General features: G+C 38.1%; 1 protein-coding gene and 3 non-coding genes across 4 annotated transcripts in view; 2 read left to right on the top strand and 2 right to left on the bottom strand.

The window, feature by feature from the left end:
* LOC142352091 (uncharacterized) overlaps window positions 1-26,277 on the top strand; it is a 50,894-nt gene that overhangs the window by 12,662 nt on the left and 11,955 nt on the right. Inside the window, exons 4-6 of the mRNA XM_075404458.1 lie at window positions 10,943-11,036; window positions 19,877-20,097; window positions 23,720-23,895. Coding sequence (XP_075260573.1) covers window positions 10,943-11,036; window positions 19,877-20,097; window positions 23,720-23,895 — 491 coding nt within the window. The remainder of the gene's footprint in view (window positions 1-10,942; window positions 11,037-19,876; window positions 20,098-23,719; window positions 23,896-26,277) is intronic.
* On the bottom strand, window positions 10,400-10,471 carry Trnap-cgg (transfer RNA proline (anticodon CGG)). Its single transcript has one exon. It is a non-coding gene; the product is annotated as a tRNA-Pro (tRNA).
* Trnap-agg (transfer RNA proline (anticodon AGG)) lies at window positions 10,640-10,711 on the bottom strand. Its single transcript has one exon. It is a non-coding gene; the product is annotated as a tRNA-Pro (tRNA).
* Trnal-aag (transfer RNA leucine (anticodon AAG)) lies at window positions 20,351-20,432 on the top strand. The gene has a single exon. It is a non-coding gene; the product is annotated as a tRNA-Leu (tRNA).

The raw sequence follows: 26,277 nt of genomic DNA, 5'->3' as shown, positions 1-26,277 counted from the left end.
AAAAACATATGAAGTAAACAATTATACACGATTTCTTTTTTAGTTAGGTCAATGGCTCACCAACCAAAAATTCACCTTTATAAAGAACTAAATTCCCCCTCCCCTGGAAAAACAAACTAAATTGTTCGACTATCACAAAAACATTGATGGCTTGTAAACAGATTCAAGTTCTTCAGACTTGTGTTGATGGCTTGTAAACAACTTCTTCAGAGTTTTGTCTGGACCCGAGTGCGCTATGTACAAAAAGTAACGCTAACAGGTTGAATTGCGTCACTGTAACGCGATGGCCCCTCGACAAAAACAAACAAAAAAGAGACAGCTTGCTTGCATCCGATTGGCCAATCAACTTGTTGAAAGCGGGGTCCCCCGGACTGGAAAATTACTCATTGCTTTTTGCCTTACACTTTGCTTTCAGTTGATTCAAACTTGATACATTTTTGTCACTACTAAAATTTGTAATTAATCGTTTCTTTAACCGTTACTCTCTTACAGCAACATTCAATTTTGTGGGATGGGACAAGCCAAGTGCGAAATTTGTCATAAACTACTGGCAAATAGAAGAAGCGTTCGTCGACATCGGAAAGAAGTGCATAAGATCTATCCTCAAGCAAACTCATTCGAGTGCACTGAATGTGGTTTCACCACGAGAAGCCTGTATGAGCTAACAGGACACATGACTGTGCAGCATGCGGCGACCAGTCCACGATACTGCATATACTGTCAAAAATGTTTTCCACGTGACGCTGATTATCTTGAGCACATGAACACTTTCCACGGTCTACCAGCTTGGAGTGTAGACGTAAACAACCTACAGGACTCAGGCATCATACCAAGCGAACGCGCTTTTGGCGATACACTGAAAGTCTATGAGATTACCGTCGGGTCAAGAGACGTTGATCTATTACACGTTATGCAGCTAAAACGCCGAGAGATTGAAAACATTATCAATATTAGTGTTCAGCAACACTCACAAAAAGTTCAGTTCAACTCAGTTATCGATCTCGTCGAACCCATGAAAACCGATGATGATCTATCATCAAGCCAGCCCGATAGAATTTCGATTCTTGTCGCATCAAAAATGGAACGAGTGGATTTCGGTGGTCTTGCAGATAAAACCTTCCATGCAATGATGCTCCTAGCGCTCAACAATTTTGCTTCCCATGGTAGCGGTTGGACTCTCAACCAAATTGTCAATATTGAAATCCGATTAGCAAAAGCTAAACCAATAAGGCATCGTCATATTGGGCGCTTCCAGGCATTCTAGCTCGCACATGTTCTCTACTGAATATCGGAAACCGAGAAGACGAGAATTGTTTCCTGTATTGCTATACTGCCGCCTACCATTTGAAGTTTGGCCCTCGACTTCTTCCTCCTGGTGCACCGGCACGCAGGATAACCAGCCCAGTAACATATGGACCAGACAACCCGCTTGCAAAACAAGCAGATGGTGTGTTTGACATGCCTATGGGCTTCCGCCAGATGACTCGCTTTGAAGAGCTAAACAATGTCTGCGTCAACGTTTTTCGGTAAGTTAAAAATCTTTCTTCTCGAAAAACTTTAAAACTAAAAAGAAGATTATCGCACAAAAGCAAATGAGGGAAGAAAGATAAAAAACAAAAAAAAGGTTGAATATTTTAGCTACGCTGAAAACGGACTGATACCATTCCGAGTTTCCAAAAAACAGAACTGTGAATTCAACATGGACCTTCTTCTTCTTAGCGATGGTCAAATGCATCACTACGTTTTAATCAGAAACTTGCGATCTCTTATTCATAAAGTCAAGGAACGACTAGTGAGAGCAGATAATCATATTTGTAGAAACTGTTTTCATGTTTGCACCTCAAAAGAACGATATGAAAAACATTTAGAACTTTGCTGGAAGAACAAACCAGCAATCGTGAGTATGCCAAAAAACACAACGTTTTACTACAAAAAGTTTCAGTCCCGTTGGTTTGCTCCGATTGTTGGCTTTTTTGACTTGGAGTCAATAATTGAACCTGTCTCAGAATGTCAAAACAACCCAACCAAATCAGCAACAAGAACAATAGAAGTACATGAACCGTGTAGCTATGCAATGTTGTTTGTGGCTCAAAACGAAACTGAACCGTTTCATTTTGATTGTTTGACAGGGCCGAAGGTCATGGAACAATTTGTTCAGTCTTTGGAAACCATAGCAAAACAAGTTTACAGTGTTAAACAGCAACACAAATATTTCTCTGGCCAGCCTCTGATCGCGAAAGAAGATGCCGCCAATTGTTGGATATGTGAAGAACCATTGGAACACAATTTCAATAACCCGACAGTTCTAGATCATTGTCACTTCACTGGGGAATTCTTCCGATGGGCGCATAACACTTGTAACATCAACAGGAGGTTTCTCAACTATACTCCGCTAATTGCACATAACCTCTCAAACTACGATCTTCACCATGTAATTCTCGCTCTCCAGGGTAGCAACATGAGGAATACTGTATCAATTGTTCCGAATACAGATGAGAAATATATAGCTCTGGAAATTGGGGTTCTAGTCTACAACCGTCAGGACAAGAATGGAGTAATCAAACCGGTGTATGAGTATATCAGGCTACTAGACTCATTTCGTTTCATGGCCTCGTCATTAGATTCTCTATCACAAAACTTACCCTCTGATCAGTTTACTTTGCTAGAACATCACTTTAAGGATTGGCCAGAAAGTTCAGTGCAAATGTTGAAACGGAAGGGATTTTTTCCCTATTGTTACATTGATAATTTCAATAGGCTGAAAGAGACCGCACTCCCACCACGAGAAAAGTGGATGAATAGTCTCCAACAGTATCGAGTGAGCGTTACAGAAGACGAGTACAAACTTGCGCTAGAAGTTTTTGAGAAGTTTCAATGTGAAACAATTGAAGATTACTATAGTTTGTATCTCGAAACTGATGTGTTTCTTCTAGCTGCATTTATGCTCTGCTTCCGCAAGGTGTGTTACGAAACATACGGACTGGATTGCTGTCAGTACTATACCGCTTCCAATTTTTCTGGTGATGCTATGCTAAAATTATCTAAAGAGCCTTTGAGACTTCTAAAAGAGAGAGAACAATTAGATATGGTAGAAGGATTGATTCGTGGTGGCGTAAGCTCGATATACAATAAGCGGTTGGCGGTTGCGAACAACAAATATTTACCAAATTTCAACCCCAAAGCACCCTCAACCTTCATAGTAATGATTGATGCAAACAATTTGTATGGGGGCATAATGGAAAAGTTTCCATTGCCATTGAACAATTTTGAGTACACTGACGGAAACTGGGATCCTGAAATTCAAAAAGCGTTCATCCAAAGCGTGTTGGAGACACTTGACGATAGCGATATTGGCTACGTATTAGAAGTGGATTTGTTGTAACCAGATGACTTTCATGATCTTCATTCAGATTTTCCCTGGGCCCCAACAAAACAGAAAGTTGAATCATGCTGGTTGGGTGACTATCAGGAAGAGCTTTTGAATGATATGCAGATGAATGCGCCGCCTTCGAGTAACAAATTGATCCAGACCTTGTTCCCCAAAAAGAACTACATTTTACACTATCAAACATTGAAGCTCTACGTGCGGTTGGGGTTGAAAGTTGAAAACTACATCGGTCACTCGCTTTTAAGTAGTCGAAATGGCTAGCGCCATATATAAAGTTGAACACTCAGAAGCGAAAGCAAGCCAAGAACAAGTTCGAGGAGAACTTCTATAAACTAATGGTGAACAGCGCATTTGGGAAAACGTGTGAGGGGAAAAGCAATCGCATAAAAGTAAAACTGGCTTGAAGTGAAGAAGAGACACTGAAATGGACCAGCGCTCCACAGATGAAGTCGTTCAAAATCATTGATGAGAACTTGGCAACGATAAGCTTGAATCAGACTGAAATAGAGTGGGACAAACCAACTATCGTAGGTGCTTGCATCTTAGATCTTTCGAAGAAATTCATGTACGACTTCCACTACAATACAATGAAGAAACACTTCAATTGTAAACTACTGTACTCGGACACGGACTCGTTTGTTTATGAAATTTTCTCAAACGACTTCTTCGCAGACTTGAAGCGGAAGACCACAGTGAAGGACCTTTTCGATTTCTCAAACTTTCCAACTAATCACGAGATGTACGATCAAAGCAACGCAAGGGTGACACTAAAATTTAAAGATGAGATGGGAGGCAAGATGATTTCTGAGTTTGTGGGGTTGAAGCCAAAGCTGTATTCCATCAAACTGGCAGATGGTTAGTCAACTTTTTTTCAAAACCTAAAAAAGTCAAGAAAACAACAAAAAGCAGAATGAGCAAAAAAACCGGATAAAAAGTAAGAAAAAGAGACCTAGGATTAGATTTCCAAGAAAAAACGAAAGAAAAAAAAGTGAAAAACAAAAGCTAGAATGCACGAACTTCTATTTTAGGTCTTGCAAAGCAGTCGGCGAAAGGTGTGAAGCAAGACGCCAGGCGGATGATGACACATGAATTATACAAACAGGTTCTCACATGAGGAGAAACTGTTCGACTTATCGACGCCAGAATTGCCTCGAGCAAACACCAACTAATGACAGTTGTGTGCAACAAGAAGTCACTCTCGGGATACGATGACAAGCGGTATATTTTAAACGACAAGATCACAACTCTACCATTTGGTCACCACGCTCTGCGCGAGGAAATGTTCATGCGTAACGTAGTACAGGATCCAGATTGGGGTTCGAGTGACGAGGAAGAAACTGTTGTACACGTTGCCGATTCATTAACGCCAAAAAGTCTACTACCAACTCAATACACAGGTCCCCAAATGTCAGCAGAAGTCTGGTCTCCGCCTGATCCCGGTCTCAACCAGCGTGTTTACAGTGACGATGAGCTTGAAGCGGACATTGCAGATTTTGCAAATCTGACTCAACAAGTGATTGAGGACGAAATTGAAAGATGTTCCTTTATAGACGATCAGGCTGCTGAATCAGGTTCGTCGCCTAGTCTTCTAGACCCAAGACCCGTATCCCCCATTCATGTTTCTATTAACTCTTCAACAGAAGAGCAACCCATCAACCATCCCGGACCCTCAAAAAGTATGAAAAAGTGTGCAAAACGAACGCTGGAGCTGATATCAGACAAAGAATCTATCAATGTAGATGAAATACAGAAACGGAGAGTAGTACAAATTGACTCTGATAGTGACGAAAATTAACTTCTGTGAAAGAACTTTGCTTTAGTTTTTGTGACTTGTGTTTTGTTTTTTTCCCGTTTGATGGAAATAAGAAATCTTTTCAACTCGAGTTACAGAAAAATTGTACTGTATAAGTCTTTTAAAGGTTCCGCATAGGCAGTTGATCATTTAATATCGAAATCTTTTTTGCCCTCAGTACCTTCAATCCATAGTATAAGCCTTTAGAAGCTCCTACAATACAAACTGATCAATTAATATCTAAGTCATTTTTGCCCTCAGTATCTTCAATCCATAGTATAAGTCTTTTAAAAGCTCCCATACTAGTAGCTGATCAATTTATATCTATGTCATTTTTATCCTCACTACCTTCAATCCATAGTATAAGTCTTTTAGAAGCTCCCATATAAGCAGTTGATCAATTTATATCTAAGTCATTTTTGTCCTCAGTACCTTCAATCCATAGTATAAGTCTTTTAAAAGCTCCCATATAAGCAGTTGATCAATTGTTAACTAAGTCATTTTCATCCTCAGTACCTTCAATCCATAGTATAAGTCTTTTAAAAGCTCCCACATAAGCAGTTGATCAATTATTAACCAAGTCATTTTTATCCTCAGTGCCTTCAATCCATAGTATAAGCGTCTAAAAAGCTTCCGCGCTATCAGATGGAAATGAAAAAAGTAGCTGATGTTTATTGCCAAACAGCAATTGCTCTTTGTCTCGAAAAAATTAGAAACATGTTCATAGTTACCTCCGTAGATCATCTGTGTCGATTGTAGCAATCTGTCATAATCTACCCTACAACTGATCTAAATGTCTAAGTGAACTCAGTGAGTGTTTGTGAATGGTGGTGCGTGTTAAAACTTTGTGAACTGGTGCCGTCTAATTTTCGCAATGGGGTTTCTCTAAACCAGCAAGGTCCGCTTCTCAATCATTGGGGTTGCCAAAGTTAAGAAGGCAAGGAGTTTACTGGCGTCAAGCGAGTACAGTTCCTGCTACTCTTCAGACTGTTTATCTCAAGACTTTGTACTCCAGACAAGATATTAAAATTAATTCCCAATATATATAGAATTTATCAACAAACAAAAATATAAAGGTGAGCAACATCGGAAATTGGTGATGAACTAAAATACCATGAGACAAAGAGGAGAGTTTTGAAATAAAAAACCCAAAAAAACTGGTCAAAAAGATGTCAAACTTAAAAGGACTAACTGAATTATTCTTTTTCTGCAGTCCGTTTCCAACTTGCTGTCCTCGTTGCTCTCCACTTTGCTCTCCGCTTTGCACTCCCTTTTGCTATCCACACTACTTTGTTCGGCCACAAAAATGTCACCAATACCCTTGATATGTACAAGTTAAAACCCCGCTTGGGTAACCAGCAGATAGCTTAGGATCCAATATACAAATTATTTTTCACCAATACTCTTGATATGTACATGTTAAAACTCGCTTAGGTATCCACTAGGTAGCTTAGGATCCAATACACAAGTTATTTTTCACCAATACCCTTGATATGTACAAGTTAAAACTCGCTTAGGTATCCACTAGGTAGCTTAGGATCCAATACACAAGTTATTTTTCACCAATACTCTTGATATGTACATGTTAATACTCGCTTAGGTATCCACTAGGTAGCTTAGGATCCAATACACAAGTTATTTTTCACCAATAACCTTGATTTGTACAAGTTCAAACTCGCTTAGGTATCCACTAGGTAGCTTAGGATCCAATACAAAAATTATTTTTCTCCAATACCCTTGATATGTACATGTTAAAACTCGCTTAGGTATCCACTAGGTAGCTTAGGATCCAATGCACAAGTTATTTTTCACCAATACTCTTGATATGTACAAGTTAAAACTCACTTAGGTATCCACTAGTTAACTTAGGATCCAATACACAAGTTATTTTTCACCAATACCCTTGATATGTACAAGTTAAAACTCGCTTAGGTATCCACTAGGTAGCTTAGGATCCAATACACAAGTTATTTTTCACCAATACCCTTGATATGTACATGTTAAAACTCGCTTAGGTATCCACTAGGTAGCTTAGGATCCAATACACAAGTTATTTTTCACCAATACCATTGATATGTACAAGTTAAAACTCGCTTAGGTATCCACTAGGTAGCTTAGGATCCAATACACAAGTTATTTTTCACCAATACCATTGATATGTACAAGTTAAAACTCGCTTAGGTATCCACTAGGTAGCTTAGGATCCAATGCACAAGTTATTTTTCACCAATACTCTTGATATGTACAAGTTAAAACTCGCTTAGGTATCCACTAGGTAACTTAGGATCCAATACACAAGTTATTTTTCACCAATACCCTTGATATGTACAAGTTAAAACTCGCTTAGGTATCCACTACGTAGCTTAGGATCCAATACACAAGTTATTGTTAATTGTTACCTTCATTATCGAAAGTCAAAACTTGATTAAATACCGCTTGAGGAAAATTTTTTTTGCTTGACAACTCATTGATAAAAAATGTAAGCTGTCTATTGTCAAAAATTACAACTCAGTTTCTCTGGAACGGTTCAGCAGAATTATCTTTATTAGCTTTACCTAAGGTTGAAAATACTCGTACCAAATTTTATTTAAATTTGAAACATCGCTTCAAAAGATTGTTTGAAAAGGTTTTCACAACTCTGGGTCTTTGAGTTGTTTGAGTCTTTTTTCTATTTTTCTTCAAACGGAACCGAGGTTGCGATACTTGCGCTAATATTGCTCTTGGTTCGCTCTGGTTGTCGATCTTAGGCTGTATATAATCACAGTCTATGTTTTCCTGGTCATTGTTTGTCGTGTCTTGTTGTGAGTTGTCAGTCATGATTAAATTAGAGTCGAGATTTTCAACAATTTCTGTAACCAATATTGGTTCCTGTTGCTCGTCAAGATCTCCTTCATCATCAGATAGGACAATGAGAAGCACCACCTCTGACTCATCATGCTCGTCCGGGACTCTGTCTCTATTGGAGTGTGTTGAAGGTAAACAGTTGAAACAACTGCAGGGATTGAGATCAATGAAGCCAGTGTTTTGACAATGTTCCATTTCTGAGTTTGACTATTTTAAAAATTTGGCAAACTGCAAGATCCTAGCTATTCAAAAACCTTGACCTTGCAAAAGGTTTTAGGAACACTTCAAACCATTGTTCGATCACTATGTTTGATACAATTCGAAAGGCTCAAAAATATAAAATTCAGGAACATAGGTTTGCCAAATTTTTGTCACCCGTGTCAATTTGCTAATGATAAGCCAAAATAAAGAATCAAGATTTGGTTTCTTTTACTTTGGAATGCTATGCGATGAAGTGTGAGAAAAATGATTAAACAAGAATTGTATCTCAGTTGTCTAGACAAAACTCAGTTATTTGAAAAATATACGCCGGTTCTCTGTTGATATGGTTGTCTGAATTTACCGAAGTCGATCATTAGTACCTAAACAATACGGGAAGTAACAAACTTTTGAACTATGGGAGTCTCTTATACTGTTCTCGATAAAATTAGACAACATCGAAACTTATGACCAGGTAGTTTTAAAACTCTTAACAGAATAAATAGAACGGGCTTCGTCATTGTTAGTCCAAAACAATAAAGCTTATGAACAGTGGCTAGATTGTAAAGCGCTTTAAGTAAATAAATAGAACAATAATTAAATGAGTTCAAGCGGAGAACGAAATTAACCAATTTATTCAACTTAGTTATAAACATTGGCTAGACGAGGTTGCAAAGGGATGTAAACAAAAAGAACAAACAGTTAAACGAGTTCAAGCGGAGAACAGAATTCAGCTAAATGTTTGGAGTACCGAAAGTCAAAAAGTCGAAAAAAAATCTCTAATATGAATATTAATACCAATGCCTCCCTTGGATGGGGGGATCAATTCTAAAATTTTTCGAAAATTTGTATTTTCGGCCAAAAATGAGGGGGTCGGTTTTTTACAGATCGTGACACCCCCCCCCTAGTACTACTACTAGTCATTTACTTATACTACTCATACCTTTCAACATTTTTTGTGCATAACTTGTTAGAATCGCCTTTTGTTTACTTGACCAGTATGCTAACCGATATTGGCCAGATTTCGTTTTCAGTAGTGCTCGTTTTGATATTATGATATCCAGGTAGCTTTGTTCGTGCTTAATTAAACTTTAGAAATTTGCTTTTTGTGCTCTTCCTAAATAGTTTTTCCGCTCTACCAAGTACTTCAAAATTTGTTTCTATAAATTTCTAGTACAGATTTTGTATACTTCATTATAATGCACGAAATCGACCTCTCGGTATTATTGATATGACTGTTCCCTACGCACAAGAACGCACTATTAATTAAAAGTAGGTTTGGAAAGGATAATTATCAATTTCACATTAAATAGCCTTAGAATCATAAGTAATACTGAGGTATAGCTTTTTAAACATAGATATAGCCTTCTTGGGTAACAATCCCTTTAATGAATCAAAAACTAATCAACGAGTAGTCTAAGCTATGTAGAATTGGAAGGACTACCACCACGAAAACAACGGCGACTTTTGTCATCACCGAGACGACTAGTTCTCAGAGTATTAACCCTCGGCACTCCTTATTAGGGGATCAATAGTGAAGCTTCTCTGAGGGAAGGGCTGCCTGCTCGTAAAAAACTTGGCGAGCTAAGGTAACGCTTGAAGCGTGTGCTGTTGAACAAATAGATACTAACAAGGTCTGCAGTAACCCTAAGTACTTTAGTGGTATTGACTTAGCGTTTTATTCAGGTGCGTTTATACTAGTCTGTCTGGGTTATAGAGTGAAGACCGATAGCCTTTTTACTTCGTCTTGACTGTTAATTTAGAGTATACTGGTTGATCATGGAAAGATTTGATGAATTGAGAACTTTTGTACCTCTGTCATTTTTTAGCACATTGCAACAGCTTCGGTAATTATATTGTAGGGATTGATTGAAGGGCTTGTTGTAACCCTTTAGCCTAATTAAGACTGACTAGTAGTCTTGTGAAGTTACTACTCCTCCTATTAATGTCTCCCTCGTTACATTAATATGGGAAGGAAGAATGAATTGTTAATAGGATAGATCTCCATATCCTAATTATTCAAATTCTATAGCACAAACAAATGATGCAGCTATCCTTGTATTTTTTGACGCTTTTTTGCATTGTACAAACCGTAATGATTTCAAAAACTTGAGGGTGTTTTCTTTAAAAACTTCACAAAAAATGTTATTTCCAAAAATTTGAAGGTACTTGGATACGGGGACAGCCGGGAATTGAACCCGGGACCTCTCGCACCCGAAGCGAGAATCATACCCCTAGACCACTGTCCCTGGTTGACTCGCGGAGTTATCAAGTTTCAATCATGTCAAAAGGTTTTTATTGTTTTGAGTGTTATAATGTATAGTTCCGTGACAATCCTATCTTATAATTTCGCCATCTCAGGAAGAGAATAATTCTACAATAAAAATTAAATATTTTTAAACAGTGTCTGAATAAATGGGGACAGCCGGGGATTGAACCCGGGACCTCTCGCACCCTAAGCGAGAATCATACCACTTGACCACTGTACCATGAAATGAAGCATAATCAATGGATTGCGTTGCTGTTCATGTTTTTCAGTGTTGATACAAATCTAAGCGTCGGATATTCACAAAAACGCCAAAATTGAATGTGTTCTACGGGTCTTTTTTAACATCGACGGACAGTTATGTTTATTGAATTATGCTCATCAATTTTTCTCTTCACAATAACTGACCAATAAGCAATAGTGGCTTGTAAAAAGAAACAAAATGTTTTTTTAGGAAACTGTGAAGAACAACTACTATGGTCACATTCTTGTGAGTGAGGCGTTGAATCCTCTAATAGCACCTGGTGGGATTATCGTCAATGTTATTGGTAGGTTGACCTACCTCTTCAATCATTGGATCCCCCCCCCCCCCCCTGTAGCATATTGCAAAACGCAGCAAAAATGAATTTCGCCCGAGTAAATTTACTCTAGTATGTCACTCTTATTCACGACCTTTTTTGAGGACTAGGATTATAAGCGTGTGTGGGCATGTGTGACAGTAGGCGAGTTAAGTTCAGATTTGTGGTTGCTCCAATTTTGGAAATATCCGTTACGATTATCCCGGATGCCTGTTTTTGGGATAGCATGGGCAGCAGTGGTAAAACTCCACCACCACTTTTCAATTCGATGCCATCTTCCAAAAACTCCTATAAAAATGTTACCCTAGTTGTTTTCGAAGGGTTCTTGAAATCAAACGAAACAATTGAGAGGAATTTATGAAATTAATTTTGATTGAATCTTCAAATAATGCAAAAATAATGTAACGATTACTACGACTGAGTTAAAGAACACTTGTGCCGGTTTCACCCCCCCCCCCCCCGCAAACTTAGTAGGCATATAGTTTGATGTTGTTGTTGGGGTTTCGCAACAACAACCTGTTTGATGTTGTTGTCGGGGTTTCGCAACAACAACCTAGTCGTCTTTATTTTAAAACTCGTATTTCTGCACAAATGACAGTCGGAGAACCATTGCCACGTGCGGACATTTTGTTCACCGAATCTTTTGTTGACAAATTTCCACATGAAAGTTAGCAAACGGTTTTTTAGACCCGTTGAAATTGTTATGTTGACGTATCGCGATGTTCGATTTTTTAGACCCGTTGAACGTGTTATGTTGAACATTCGGTGTCATTCGGTAGTAAAATTCCGTTCGTGCTTTTTCTGTTCAAAACTTTAAAGATGTCGTTCAAACGTCCCTCGAGTGTCAGTTCGGCTGAAAACTCTTCTTGTTGATCCATTTAATTTATAACGTTAACCAAATTATTTAGCTGCAGGAACATTTAACAATCTTAATTGATTTTCATAAGAGGTCGCTTTGTTACCGGTTATCCATCTAACAGTCTTTTTTAAAAGTTTTCGAGCATTTGCATGTCTGATCGTGTTGTTGCCACACATGAGAAACCGTAAAGAAGAACAGTTAAAATTGGAGACTTATAGATGCCTAGTTTAGTGACTGTTCGTACGTGGTACGCAACATTTTTTCAGGGGTAAACTTTGATTTTCTTTAGGCTTTGAGATGCTTGAAGATTGCGTTAGTGTTTCCTGTTTCAAGCAAGGACACTTGGTTCTCAGTTCTATCCATTTGGGAAGACTTCAATACTAATTTTTCTAGTTTCATAACTCGATTTTTCCGATAACTCGTGGGTTTTGATTTAAACATGGTCTGCTGAATTTTCAGTTTGTTGTTGAGATTTGAGGTATAAGGAGTTATCCAAGACGGTAAAGATTGTCGATGCCTTGTCCGTCTTCGTACATTCATCTCGATTATTTGATCAAGATACCCATACAGTGCATAGTACATATTTTTGATCTTTGAGCAACAGATTTGTTTGAACGGTTTTAAACAGAGCATAGCATTAATGCTTTCGTAATCTGCACCTCCAGAGCTCGTGAAATTTACGGTCGGTTCTTTTGGTGTTGTAAAGGGCTGCATTGACATGGACTCTCTTTCGGCGGATAGCAAAATGCACAAATGTGGAGTTCAAGGTTGTTGAGATGTACTTTACTTTATGTACCCGAATGTGGAAGTTTTTGCCATCTGTTCTGTTTTTAAGGTGTTTTTTTATTGCAGTGAGACCACCGCAGTGTTGGTTTTTTCTTGTTTTCAAGGCTATGATCCATAAATATTGTAGATGAGAAGTAAAAGTTCAGTTGAAGGGATACTTCTGTTTAGACAGGTTTCGCAAAGTCAATTAATATAATCTTGTTTAAAGCAGCGTTGCCAAATTTTGTTCACCTTTTGATGTTCACTAGACCTCCTGTATTTGACTGCAGAATGTGTAATGAACCTAGTCAAGTAGACTCGCCTAAGTTCGATTCGATCGTAATAACTTCACCATCACAGAGCAACTCTAGATTTTTGATTTCCGCGGAGGTAGCCTTCGTCAAGCAGTTCTTTCCTCTTTTTGAGAATTCAATTTTTTATAGCGTCATCTTTGGATAGCGTCATTAAGGCTTATTATCTACGTATATTTTATTGCTACTTTTCCTTTTCGTTTCTCTAAGTTTTTGGCTAACATTACACTTGCTCCGTGTTCACTTGAGACAGTCACAAGTTTTGTTCGCGGCTTCACTCTCTTTCTTTGAAATGTCCAAGTCTTCTTTCTCAACAACAATTGGTTTCACTCCGATTTGATCTGGTACGGAACTTAATTCATCAGTCGTTGGCACAACATTTTTTGATGAACTTTTTGTGTTTTCTTCTCTGCAGGCCTTTCTACAGACGACGGCAGCTTAAGTACTGTCTTTTTTTCGTGTGTTATAAAGGCGTTGTTGACTTTTTGTTCAACACTCTCTGTGAATCGCTTTCCCACGTTCGTAGCTTCTCTCCATCCTCAGCACTTGGCTTTCTGATCCTCAGAAAGAGTTCGTACTCGTATGAAGCTGTCCCCCTTCAACATTTTTTGGGCACATGTTACACAGGAGCATTTTACAGCTACCTAGTTCTCGAATACCGTTGGTGGCCACAAGTTGTTGTCTTGTGCATTCAGGAGTCAATTGCATTTGTGTGTAACAAAATTTGTGTGTTTTACTTAAGATGTAAGCTTTCAAATAATTTTCGATCTGAACCAGGGCCTCAATAACTTCACCAAACCGGTTTATAACTTTGCAAAACTTTGCAAAATAATTGATTCTGAAATCACGATGACCGGGAATTCTGAGGCCTCAAGGTTTTGGTCCGTATCAGGAAAGTGTCACAGCACAAATCCCTAAATCCACAGAGGTCCAACTCACTAATTTTTAGCGGCTTATCGTTTTTGCCTCTTTCGTCATTTTCTCGGAGATGGGCCTTGTCGCTTTTTAATTATGCGCTTTAAGTTGATTCCTAACGATAATTAGTTTTAGTTTCCAGATAATGATCGAGATGGAGTTTGCTGTATATTAGAACGATTTTCATGTATTTCTTTCTTAGTTACAGGCTTATTATAACGAAGAAAGCCGAAAAACAAGAAAATTGTTGAAAAATATAGCAAGCTCCATATCGATTATTATCTGGAAATTAAAACTCTCGCTATCGTTAGGAATTTCGGTAAAATGTATAAAACTGGTGTTCCGGTAGTTTTCATTTCATTGTTATTGTTGGGGCACCTACTCGGACACAATAAAGTATACTGACAACTCAATTTAGCTTTAGCATTTCTTTAACTATTTCTTCCGCAGTAAGGGGGTACGCTTGTTCTTATGATTTGTTGGACTTGTGATCGAGGTATTTGTGACGTCGTGCGAAAGGATAATTTTCAGTCTCAGGAATGTATTTCAATTGATTTGGTACGAATTTTGACCTATCTGTATAAAATGGATGCAAGTTGTATTCAGACGACGTGATGAGCTGCTTTGCGAGTTGAAAGCGTCTCTTAATAATAATAATGAATTTTTCTGAATAATCAAATACAGACATTATGCAAAACAACTTCTTTCGTAACAACAAATTGTGATCATTCGAGAGAGAGCACCAAAAAGGCCATTGACCTGTCAAGTGGTGCCTCCAGAGCAAAATATGAACTAGCTAGTGTAAAGACTGACTGCATATTCAAGTTTTACTATATATAGGAATTGTCAACTAAGCCTATTTTTTTTCACCAAAATGCATTCAATAATTCTTTATTTAGTAAAATATAATTATCTCGAAACATATGTAAGAAACATTCCGTTCCTTCTGTTTTTAAATTTACAATTTCTTGAATAAATGAAAAATCAAGTCTTGCGATTATGTTGAAAAGATTTCTTACACGTTCAGTTATTGATTTTCTTACATGTGTAGTGTTTTTGTTTATTGTTTTCAATTTCTTAATTCTATGTTCTGTTGAAAGTACTGCATTCAATTCGTTATCCGATATTATTCGCGTTTTTAAATTTTTTGCTTCTGACATACTTATGTTTTTTACTAGTTGTTTCAATAGCTCATATACATGGAGCTCAAAAACTGAGAAGATTTTGAAGTTCTGCCTAATTTCTGACAAATCAACCCCCTTTTTTATGAGAAAATTAACCGTAATATCCTGTTTTGTGCCCAATCAATTTTCTTAAGATCTGTCTTGTTGCCACAGCCGTAAACTAAGACACCATATTGCACAATGGGCTGGACATAAGTTTTATATAACTTCACAAGTGTTGGTCGTCGAAAAAATTTTTTGAATTGGAACATAGCGGCTGAGATTTGAGTTAATTTGATCTTAACTTGTTTAATGTGTTCCTTAAAGTTTAGCTGGTTGTCTAAATAAACCCCTAAATATTTCAAATTTTCACTAATCTTCAATTTGTGGTTAAGTATTTCTAGATGATCACATGTGTTCTTTTCATTGGTCATCATTAAAGACGATTTTTCATCATTAATTGTTAATTTGTTTGCTGTCATCCATTCAACAACTCTTGTTAGGCAATTTTTGTAGTTTTCGTTTCATTTTTTAGCGATCCATAAATGTTAGTGTCATCAGCAAATAAGGTTACTTTGTTATCATTGCAAACTGATGGAAGGTTGTTAATATATATCAAAAACAGTAGAGGACCCAGTACTGAGCCTTGTGGGACGCCACAGTTTACCAGTAGTTTATCCGATTTCTTATTTCCAATTTCAATATATTGTTTCCTATCTTCTAGAAAAGACTTCAAAAAGTTTTTGTCAGGTCCGCGCAATCCATATTTGTAACATTTGGTTAGTAGGTAACTGTGATTCACTGTATCAAAAGCCTTTGTCAGATCAATGAAAGCACAGCACGCCGGTTCTTGTTTATTCATGTTATTCCTTAAATATTCAACAACTTCCATTACAGCATCAATTGTACTTTTCTTTGATTGAAACCCAAATTGTTCTTTTGATAAAACGTCATATTTTATAAGAAAATCAATAAATCTTCTGTATAATATTTTTTCAAGAACTTTCCCGAAGACTGGCAATAGTGATATAGGTCTATAGTTCGATGGATCCAATTTGTTGCCTTTGGTTTTGTAGAGAGGGAAAACTTTTGCTACTTTTAAGCATTTTGGAAAATATTGCTGTTGTAAGCATGTGTTGAATAAAATTGTTAGTGGTTCACAAACTGCATGATTTACTGACTTTAGGAGAACATTATTTAATTTGTAGCAATCAGTTGATTTTTTGCTTTTCAAATTTTTAATGACATTGAAAACTTCTGTGCTTGACGTCTTTTCGAGAACTATACTGCTTTGAATGGTTTTCACTGTCTTCAGGTAGTCAACTTCTTGGTGACGTTTTTCTAATTCTCTGCCAATAGTAACAAAAAAATAATTCAACTTATCCACATCAACCTGGCAAATATGGTTTTGTTTTTCTTCTTTGATATCTTTTACTAAGGTAAAAAGTGTTTTCGAGTTTTTCTGACTGCTTACTTTTTGCTCAAAAAAGTTTGTTTTATGCAACCTGCATAGAGCTTTAAGTCTATTACTCAGCACACGATGTTGTTCTTTCACTTCCGCTCTGCCTGTTGCAATGTATTTCTGCCAAAGTTTACGTTTCTTTGTAGCTAAATTCTTCACATGATTGTTGACCCATTGTTTATCCCTTTTAAAATTGTTAGTGGTTACTTCCTTAGCGGGAATAATTTTTTCTTTCGCTTCATAAACAATTTCTTGAATTAAAGAAAAACACTCATCAATTGCTACAGATTCCAAATCATTTTTTATTTTTCTGCAGTTTTTGAAAACTTCAAAATTGACATCTATTCTAACTTCCTCGTCAGACAGTTTGTGTAGCTGATTCAAAACGAAGGTTTTTTCTTTGTTTACTTCCAAAAACAATTTTTGAGAAGTAAAGATAACAGTATAGTGGTCAGTTAAGTCGCTTTTGATAATTTTAGTTTCACTTTCAATGTTTGAAAAAAACAAGTCAATTGCTGTTTTAGATTGTCTGGTTTCACGAGTACAAAAACCCTGATTAAATCAAAGTTCCAGACCTAGTAAACGAAAATAATCGCAAACTTTTTCAGCATTTCGACTTGATATTAACATGTCTACGTTAAAATCACCACAAACTATGTGTGTATAATCAAGAGTATTTAGATCAGTAAAATGAGTATCTAGTACTTCTACAAAATTATCAATTGCGTAATTGGGTGCCTTATACAGTACAGTCACATAAATTCTCTTTCTCTGAGTGCAATTGCGTGGTCAAAACTTGTACATGTTTGTTGTTGTTTTCTTTACTTCGTTACTTTCATACTTATTACCAACATAAAGAGCTACACCCCCTCCTCTCGTTTCTCTGTCACATCGAAGCAATTTTCCATACCCATTTAAATTGTATGCATTTGGTGAACAATTTTCTTTGCATCATGTTTCAGTGAGAGCTATAACAGTAGGTTTGGATTGTACACTTTCAATCAAAACTTCTAGCGGTTCAAAGTTTTTGTGTCTCGATCGTACATTTTGAAGAAAAATTGTAAACTCCATGAGCATTAAGAATCTTCGCGCGCTGAGATTTGATGAAGATTTACGTTCTTCAATTTTTAAGGTTTGTTATCATTTCACTTAATAAGTTTACTTTTCGACATTTCGTCTTATCACAAAAGGATGTCAGAAATTGCGTAAGTCGCAACATCCGATTTTTTTTTGAAAAAAATGCTAGCAGACTGCGGAAGTCGCAGTAGCTGTTTATAGTAACTGATTTGAATAAGGGTTTGCCGTTCTGGATTCTCGCGAAAGTCGCAAGACCAAATGGACTGGCTTTTAGTTTTTTCTAACGAGCAATAGAAAGAACATTTTCCGCGGAAGTCGCAGTATTTGTTTTTTTACCTATGAATCCGTCTTCTACCAAACAAAATCACAGACAGATAAAAAAAGTTAAAAAAAATTATCCAGTTTAATTGCAAGTGTTTTTTATGCCTAGCTCAATTGAATGTTCAACTAACAAAAATAGTATGAAATATGAGGTTTTCTTTTTTTTACCTTTTCCTAATTTTCATATTTTGCTCCGAGACAACAGAAAATATTTAGTTCTATAGAATTTATATGATTCATCAAACGAAAAGTTTAGGATTACACAACTCAGTAACACGAGGACAACAATTGAAGCTAGCATCAATTATATGTTAACACAAGGCAAACATTGTATAAACATTTACTCAGCACCCAATTTTTCTCCCATTATTTTTTTTTTGCTCAGGTGACAAGGACGCATATAGTCTTAATACTCGTTCCTCATCAGTAAATATTTCTCGATGCATGCGTTTTTGAGTGTTTTTTAGTGCAATTGCATTTGCGCCTGTTCTATCCCTATTTGCCATGACAGGATTTTGCAGCTTTTCGAGATCAATTGCATCATTTACTTTCACGTACTTGTTATTTCCATTAGTGCCTTTACATAAAACTGAAACCTGACAGTTGTTAGTCACAGTAATTAAGTTTTTATTCTCAGCAAGTTTCTTGGTAAACATATGCAATGGTGGCAATCGCTCTTTCATCCATATGTTTTTTCCATTTAGGTCGTTTTTCAGAGTTTTGAGCATTCTTCTGTTTTTGTAAATTTCAATCTTGTCATTGAAATGCACAGATTTTACAATGATTGATGGCATCAGATTGTTTAGCAAAGGTCCTGGTCCCGGTAGAATATGAAAAGCCTTTAATCGGCTTTCAGTTATTTGTACGTCATCTTTTTTGTATAGTCGATTCAAAAAAACCAACAGTTCCTTGAGAAAACTATCCAGATTTCGCGCATCAAAGGGTGGGTTATCAATTATAATTGAATCTTTGCTCAGATACCTTTCTTGATGCCTTAACCTGACATCAATTGCAGAAATGAAGTCCCAAACTTCAGCTAGTTGCTTGTTGGTTTCTTCTTTTTGAGCCCTAACCATCTCCACAACTGTCCTGATAGCAGCCCTCGTTGATTCCTCAGGTATTTGGTTGATAACGTTTTCAATGTTGACATCCATTATCAATTAACACAACAATATTTAATCTTAAATGAAAGATAAAGTTCGAAAAAAAAACGTAAGCTGTAATGTTTTAAATAGAGAATGTTTGAAGCGCAACGAAGTTCTAAAACGTTTAAGCTAAGCGCAACCGCTCATTGAAGGTCGTATCGCTGCTCTCTTGGTGTTTTTCCAATTTTCCAAGGATTGATGGAGAGAGCTTGCACCAATCACAGTTACCATCAAAATTGAAATGGGCCACAAACCGCTGCCCGGTATTATATCATTTAATCTGAAACTATTTAATAATTTCAGAAACTATTAATAGTAAACTAATTGTTATATATTCTATTAATCTCGGAAAAAAACCCACGGAAAAACCCAACCTAATTTTAGATAGGAATTAAACCCCTACTTGACTTTTGACGAGCGGCGCATTTAGCGCGTTTGGCCATGCCTTAGCGGCCCGTGGGAATCGATATGCAACTATCACAAACGAACAAATTATCACGACCAAATTTGAAATTAAAACAATTAAAATCGGGGTTGAGTTCCGTGGGGGTTATTTCCTATCTAAAATTATACGGTTTTTTTTCCGTGGGGTTTTTCCTAGACCCGTCTTTTATACCTAAATTTTAACTGGGGGCATAGAAACAAAGGGTGGAACCAAAATGATCCCACTTGCCATATTGCATAGAAAATCATTATATGACGATGGAGCATAGCGCTGGGGGGGGGGGGGGTGAGAGCCAAATTTGTTTTCAAGAGAATCATAGGAAACATCTAATTTTTTTTCATGAACAGGTCAAATGAGTAGACTAGGCCAGGTGTCTCAACACTACCAGAAGATTCTCTGGAATGCGCCCAATGTGGAGACAGTCTCGGCTGTCATGGACGAGTTTGTTCAGGCAGCACAGCATGGGAAGCACCAGCAAGCAGGGTTCGCCAACAATGCACTGGCAACGTCCAAACTGGGAGTCCATGCGGTGGCAAGGGTGCACGCGAAGCAGTTGTACGCTAAAAAGGTTCGTTTTATCCTTTTAGCTACGATAAACTTATGGTTTTCCCATTATAGATGCAAAAATTTGAAATATATCCTATAGCGCCGATAATTACCAGCTGTTTCGTATTAAATGCCGGTTTTACATGCCCTCGCCACGAAATTTTAGCCCCCTCGAAAAATCAGGTTGATTCATAAAAATTATGGAATTTAGATTAATGAATTGATTAATATTGAAATATACGGAACAGATTTTAATGTTAACAGTGAGGGAATAAGGCAGGATGGCCGAGCGGTCTAAGGCGCTGCGTTAAGGCCGCAGTATCTTCGGATGCGTGGGTTCGAATCCCACTCCTGTCAATGTTTTGCCCTCAAAAATTTTGTCTCCTTCCCCTCTCCCTGTGTGCAAATAATATGAACCAACTAAGTACACAAATGGAAAATATCCCGTTTATGCCGCTCCTGAATACCCACAGATTTATACAAGTTTAGGAAATATGGCAACTCGTTTGGTCAAATGAGCCACGAGTTTTTTTTTTGTAGATCAAATGAAACAACCGTCCTGAAAATCAACCAATCGTAAGATAACGCTAGCTTTTTTCAGAAATTTTCGAGTAGTGATAGCGAGTTCTGTTATTGATTTCATCGTTTAATTGCTCTCGAAGAGAAGCAATTATTGTAAACATGTGTGTCTTTTTTATGCAAAATTTTTGCTTGACCGTGTTTTGACTTTTCGGGTGACTTAAACGCCCTTGACTTTCTGTGTTTTGCGTGATCTAATAAAGTTCTCTTCTCTCTCATTCACAATTTAAAGCAGCTGAACTCAATTGGATGAAATTTATCCTATATATTAAACGCGTGTGCTCTAAAATGTGACTAAATTTTAGCATGTTTAATCGCCTCTCGATGCGCATGTTTCAGAGCAGCATTGAGCAGCATGGTTAAGCGAACATATTGAGAGGTCAGTGACCTAAAAGACTCTAAGTAGATGGTTGAGAACCGAACCTGGGACAAAAGACTGTTATCTAGGTGCAGTTACCACGAGGCTATGAGGGCTTGAAAATACGCTCCCCAGAGGGAAGATTTACTGTCCTGGGTACTACGCGTTCTTTAATTGCTCCCGAACGAAGTTTGAAGTATGTATTGTCAACGTGTGTTTTTTAGATTTTACCTTTAGATTTTAGTTAGCGTTTCATATTCATATTCAGCGCTATTGCAGAACACGTTTAGCTGTGAACTAAGTTTTTTCACGCTTTACTGTTTGATGTTTGCGTGATCTCAAATGCTCTCAATCTGAAATATGTTTTTTGATTCGATAAAAGCGATTGTGAGAAACTATGGTTTGTCGTGGTTTTAACCATTATCCATGAAATTGCTATGGAACTGAGTTTTGAGCAGTTTTTTTCGTATTGTCTAATCTTCCTCTTTGATCGTAAATATCAGTCACAATACAGCTAAATGGTCAACAGCGCTCCTATCGTAACATGTTTTAGGGGTCCTTAATTATGCAACCTAGCATAATAAATGCGTTTTGAGACACGCTTTACCGTCATATTTTAGATCCAAATATATACATATCTTTGCACTCATTAGGCATGCGGTATTGCAAAAACAAGCAAGTCGCAAACGTCATCGTCCAGAAATTTTGCTTTAGAAAGAGCAAAAGACAAGTGCAATATGCTTAGAGAGCGTAAGTGGTGAGACCTCTGGCTTTTAAAGGAGGGGCATGGGTTCAACCCCGAGTCGGTGCGAAACAGAAACCTCTACTATTGTAAATGGTTTTCTTGTTATGGTGTTGCGGGCCTGCTAGTTAATCTTAAAAGTTTGACTCTCCGCCTCCTCAGTCCCCCCCTCAGTCCCCCGCCCCACCACTCACCCCCCCCCCCCAAAAAAACACTTACCCCCACTCTGCTCACCCCTCCCTCCCTAAAGTGATTTTTTGCTTGGCTCGATTTCGGTCAAACGAAAGTTAGCCACCGAGGTCTCCCATTCTGACTAAAAGTCGCACGTACTTTCCAGTCAGCGTTTGATTTAGAAGCAATGTTTGCCTTATTGATCCCGTACGCTTTTCCGTTATAATTCTGGAGTTGTTAGAGCTCATGTCGATTTCAATGCAACCCTCACACCAACGCCACCATCCATCCATGCACCAAACAATACCACCACACCCACCATCACCATGATCACCACGACCATAATGATTACCAACACAACCACTACCATCATCCACCACCACTACTACACGCACCACCATTATCACCACCGACATCACCAACACCGCCATCATTATCTTCAGCATCACCAACATAACACAACCACCACCATCATTGTCATCATCACCACTACCACGATCAACAACAAAAGCACCACCACCGTCATCACCACAACCGGCATAATCGCCACCACCATCAGCACCACAGTCATTGCCACCCAGCAGAAACCATCACGACTACCCCCTAAAACTACCACCGCCCACCACCGTGATCGCTACCACCATCATCATCACCACTACAGCCGACTCACCATAACCACTAGTATCACCACCACAACCAGCATCATCTTCACCTACACCGCCATCAGCCCCACCCAACCGCCGGCATCACCACAACCACCAACACTACCACCACAAACCCCATCACCACCACCATCATTGCCTCAAGCCAGCCATCACGATTACCACAACCACCACCATTATTACCACCACTCTCACCACCACCCACCATCACAACCAACATCTTGACAACAACTACCACCCACGCAACACTATCACCGCAACTACCCAGCACCATTTTTGCCAACACCACGATCACCACCACATCCATCATCACCACCACAGCCACCCGACCACCATTACAGTAATCATCACCTGCCCACCACTATCACGACAACCACCAAAACTAACACCACCACAACTACCCGCCACCATCTTCGCCAACACCACGATCAACGCCACAACCATCATCACCACAACCACCGACGCTACCACCACCGCCCATCTTCGCCAACGCTATCATCGCCACAGGCACCAACAGTACCACAAACACCCGCCGCCATCTTCGCCCGCAACACGATTACAACTACATCCATCATCATCACAACCATCGTCACCCACCCACCATTATCACCGGCACAGCCAACCCACCACAAACATTGTGCTCTCATAATCAGTTAAATAGATGCTATCGCATTTTGTAGTACAAAAGATAATCATAAAAACAACTGGATCAGCTAAATGCTCCAATTGGCGCCCTTTTTGCCGCAAGATTTAAACTTTTGAATCTTTTGCAAAAGATGAAGTACTTTTTTAAATCTCAGTGGCAGCTTTTAGCTGGCCCCGTTCTTCCTATGATCAGAATCTTTACTGCAGGTCTCATGTTCATAATTGGTTATCAAATCAATATTTTTGCTTGCCGTTGGGGGGGGGGGGAGTAGTTCGAGTATTGTCTTATAAAATGCGAATGCTAATTAATAGTTTCTATGAGATCGCATGATTCAAGCGCTTATTGTTGTTTGATTGAAGTCAATCTTCACGTCACGGCGATTTAATAACCGAGATGTGTGTTATTGTTGCAAATATTAACCGATCTCAATTTCAATTATTCGCAAAATATTTTGCAAATTTTGCAATTTTTTTCAATTTTTTCTAGATCTCAGTTATCAACATGTGCCCAGGATGGTGTAAGACTGACATGGCTGGCTGGGATCGTGCCCCGATGACAGCTGCCGAAGGAGCGGACACCGTAGTCTGGTTAGAAACTATGAACCAGGCTGATCAGTTTGCGAATACAGGTGGCTTCTTCCAAAAGAGACGACCAATTAGCTGGTAGATGGAATTGGCCAATCAGATGAAAGATGGAATTAACCATTCAGAGGGGCTGGTTTCCTCTCTCTAAGCATTGATTTCATTTTTGTTTTTTCGCCTCGAACTGTTTCGTTGTTCCTTCCCTGGTAGAACTTGACGATATGTAACCCATATTTTACAACCCTAAAGTGGTAATTGTACATGATATTACTAATAGCCTCTTATCGTTTTATATTGACCATTATCAGTATAAGTACGCACTGATCAGTTGGTGTCATACAGGCTTCTCAAATAAGAAAATTATTCTGGAGGTTTGGTGGGGGGACGGGGGGGAGGGGGGGGTAGAGGGAACAGTGAACCGTTTGCCTTATGAAGACTGAAGCTTTATATGCTGCTACTTAAAATGTCACAAATCCAGGGTCTATATCTATACTTAAATAGAAATTCTATACTTAAATTCTCTCCACATAAATTTTCTATGATCACGTGATACCTCTTACACAGCTGGTCACAAAGTTGAAACACAAGAGAACGTTTCTGAATAACTGGGCAAAGTTTAAATTTGAAACAGGTGGATAAGTTTTGAAGAAATGGAGATATGTGGAGTTAAAACACTCACGTGCACATTTTAAAATGCCGAAAGTCTCCAGTGCCAGAAGTTAAAATGCCAGAAGTTGACTTCAGTTGACTTTCGTCATTTTAAAACGTGCGCGTTTCGTGTTTTAAGCATGGTTAAGTGACTCTGCAGAAGTCACTTCGAAATACTGACTTACTATCTTGAACCATTTCGCGGTTCGCGATAAACGCCAGAAGTTCTCAGTGACTTCAAGCAGAATCACTTAACCATTACTTAACATTGGCATGCAAATGTTCTTATTGATTCTCATTTTCATGCCTGGTGTTTTTAGAACGCTTGTGTTGCAACTTTTATATGTAGACAATGGTGTACAGTTGCTAACAAAATGTAAAATTTTTCTATGACTTGTTGACGCTTGCCATTCAAAATCTAATACTGAATTTGAAGGTGTTGGATTTTTTTCGTTTGTGCCCCCCCCCCCCCCCCCCCCCCCCCGCGTACGTTTTGCACCCCTCAGTAACAGAACACGTGCAATTACATAGAAAATCAATGTTTCAATATAACAATATGGCACGTGCGTCTGGTGGGGGGGGGGGGGGGGGGGGGGGCAAGTAATATGCACCCGCTAATCTGGGGGGGGGGCACAAACGGAAAATATCCAATGTATTTTATTCATTATTTTTAAAAAAAATTCTAAGCGTCAACTGTTCGAAACATTTTTCATCAACTTTAATAAAATTTTGTTTGATTCATTTTAATGCATGATTGCGTTTTATATAAATTCGTTGTAAAATAGGCTTTTAATAAATAAATGAATATTTGTATCCCTTTCTTTTTTCCTGGGTCGTGACATAATACATTCGAGAGAAGACATAGAAATTTGAGACTAGGGCGTCGATAGCTTTGGCTTTTGCCGGCCGCCTTATTTCTCCTGACAATTCGCGACTGTAAAATTTTCACACTGTTTCTTCTGATTTTTCCATAAGAAATAACTTTGTTCAGTGATGTTTAATAGCCGCCGTCAGCCTCTCAAAAGTAAATTTATGCTCTCCTATTTTTACAATTCAAAGAATTTGAATTGCATTGGGGTGTTGTCTTTTTTTTAAGATCTGTTCCCACATTTTCATGATTTTTGAAGTCAAATTGGAGTAGTGATTTTGGTCACGCCGAAACAGGAAGTGGAGCGAAAAAGCGAGTGGTTTTGCGGAGTGAAATTTTGTCGGTCTAATTTTAGAGTAGTGTGAGAATGCGGTGTTTGAACATAAATTCGCTTTCTTGCTAGTGTTTTTTTGTTCACATGCGGCAATTTCACTTTGATTCGTACTTTTTTTCAATTTTTTTAGCTGCAGAGCTGTAAGCTGAGCGGAGCTATATTGCGGTACTCTTGGTTTTTTTTACAATTCAAAGAATTGGAATTGAATTGGGGAGCTGTCTTTTTTTAAAGATCTGTTCACAGATTTTCATTTTTGAAGTCAAATTGGAGTAGTGATTTTGGTCACGCCGAAACAGGACATGGAGCAAAAAAGCGAGTGGTTTTGCGGCGTGAAAGTTTTCTACTAATTTTAAAATAGATTGAGAAAACGGTGTTTGAACAAAAATTCGCTTTCTCGGTATTGGTTTTTCGTTTACATGCGGCAATTTCACTTTGGTTTTTACTTTTTTTTCAGTTTTTTGGATCGGATTTTATTCTAAATGGTTTTTCCAATCCATTTATAGTTCATTCTAGGCCTAGTTTTGTGTTTGAACTAATTTTCGATTTCTTGCTAGTGGTTTTCTATTCACATGCGGCATTCTGACTTTGATTTTTTGTTTTTTTTTTAAATATT

Source organism: Convolutriloba macropyga, chromosome 13 (genome assembly GCF_964194025.1).
Source record: "Convolutriloba macropyga chromosome 13, txConMacr16.3, whole genome shotgun sequence".
NCBI lineage: Eukaryota > Metazoa > Xenacoelomorpha > Acoela > Convolutidae > Convolutriloba > Convolutriloba macropyga.
The sequence above is the reverse complement of the archived record's forward strand: the minus strand, read 5'-3'. Positions and strand labels throughout refer to the sequence as shown.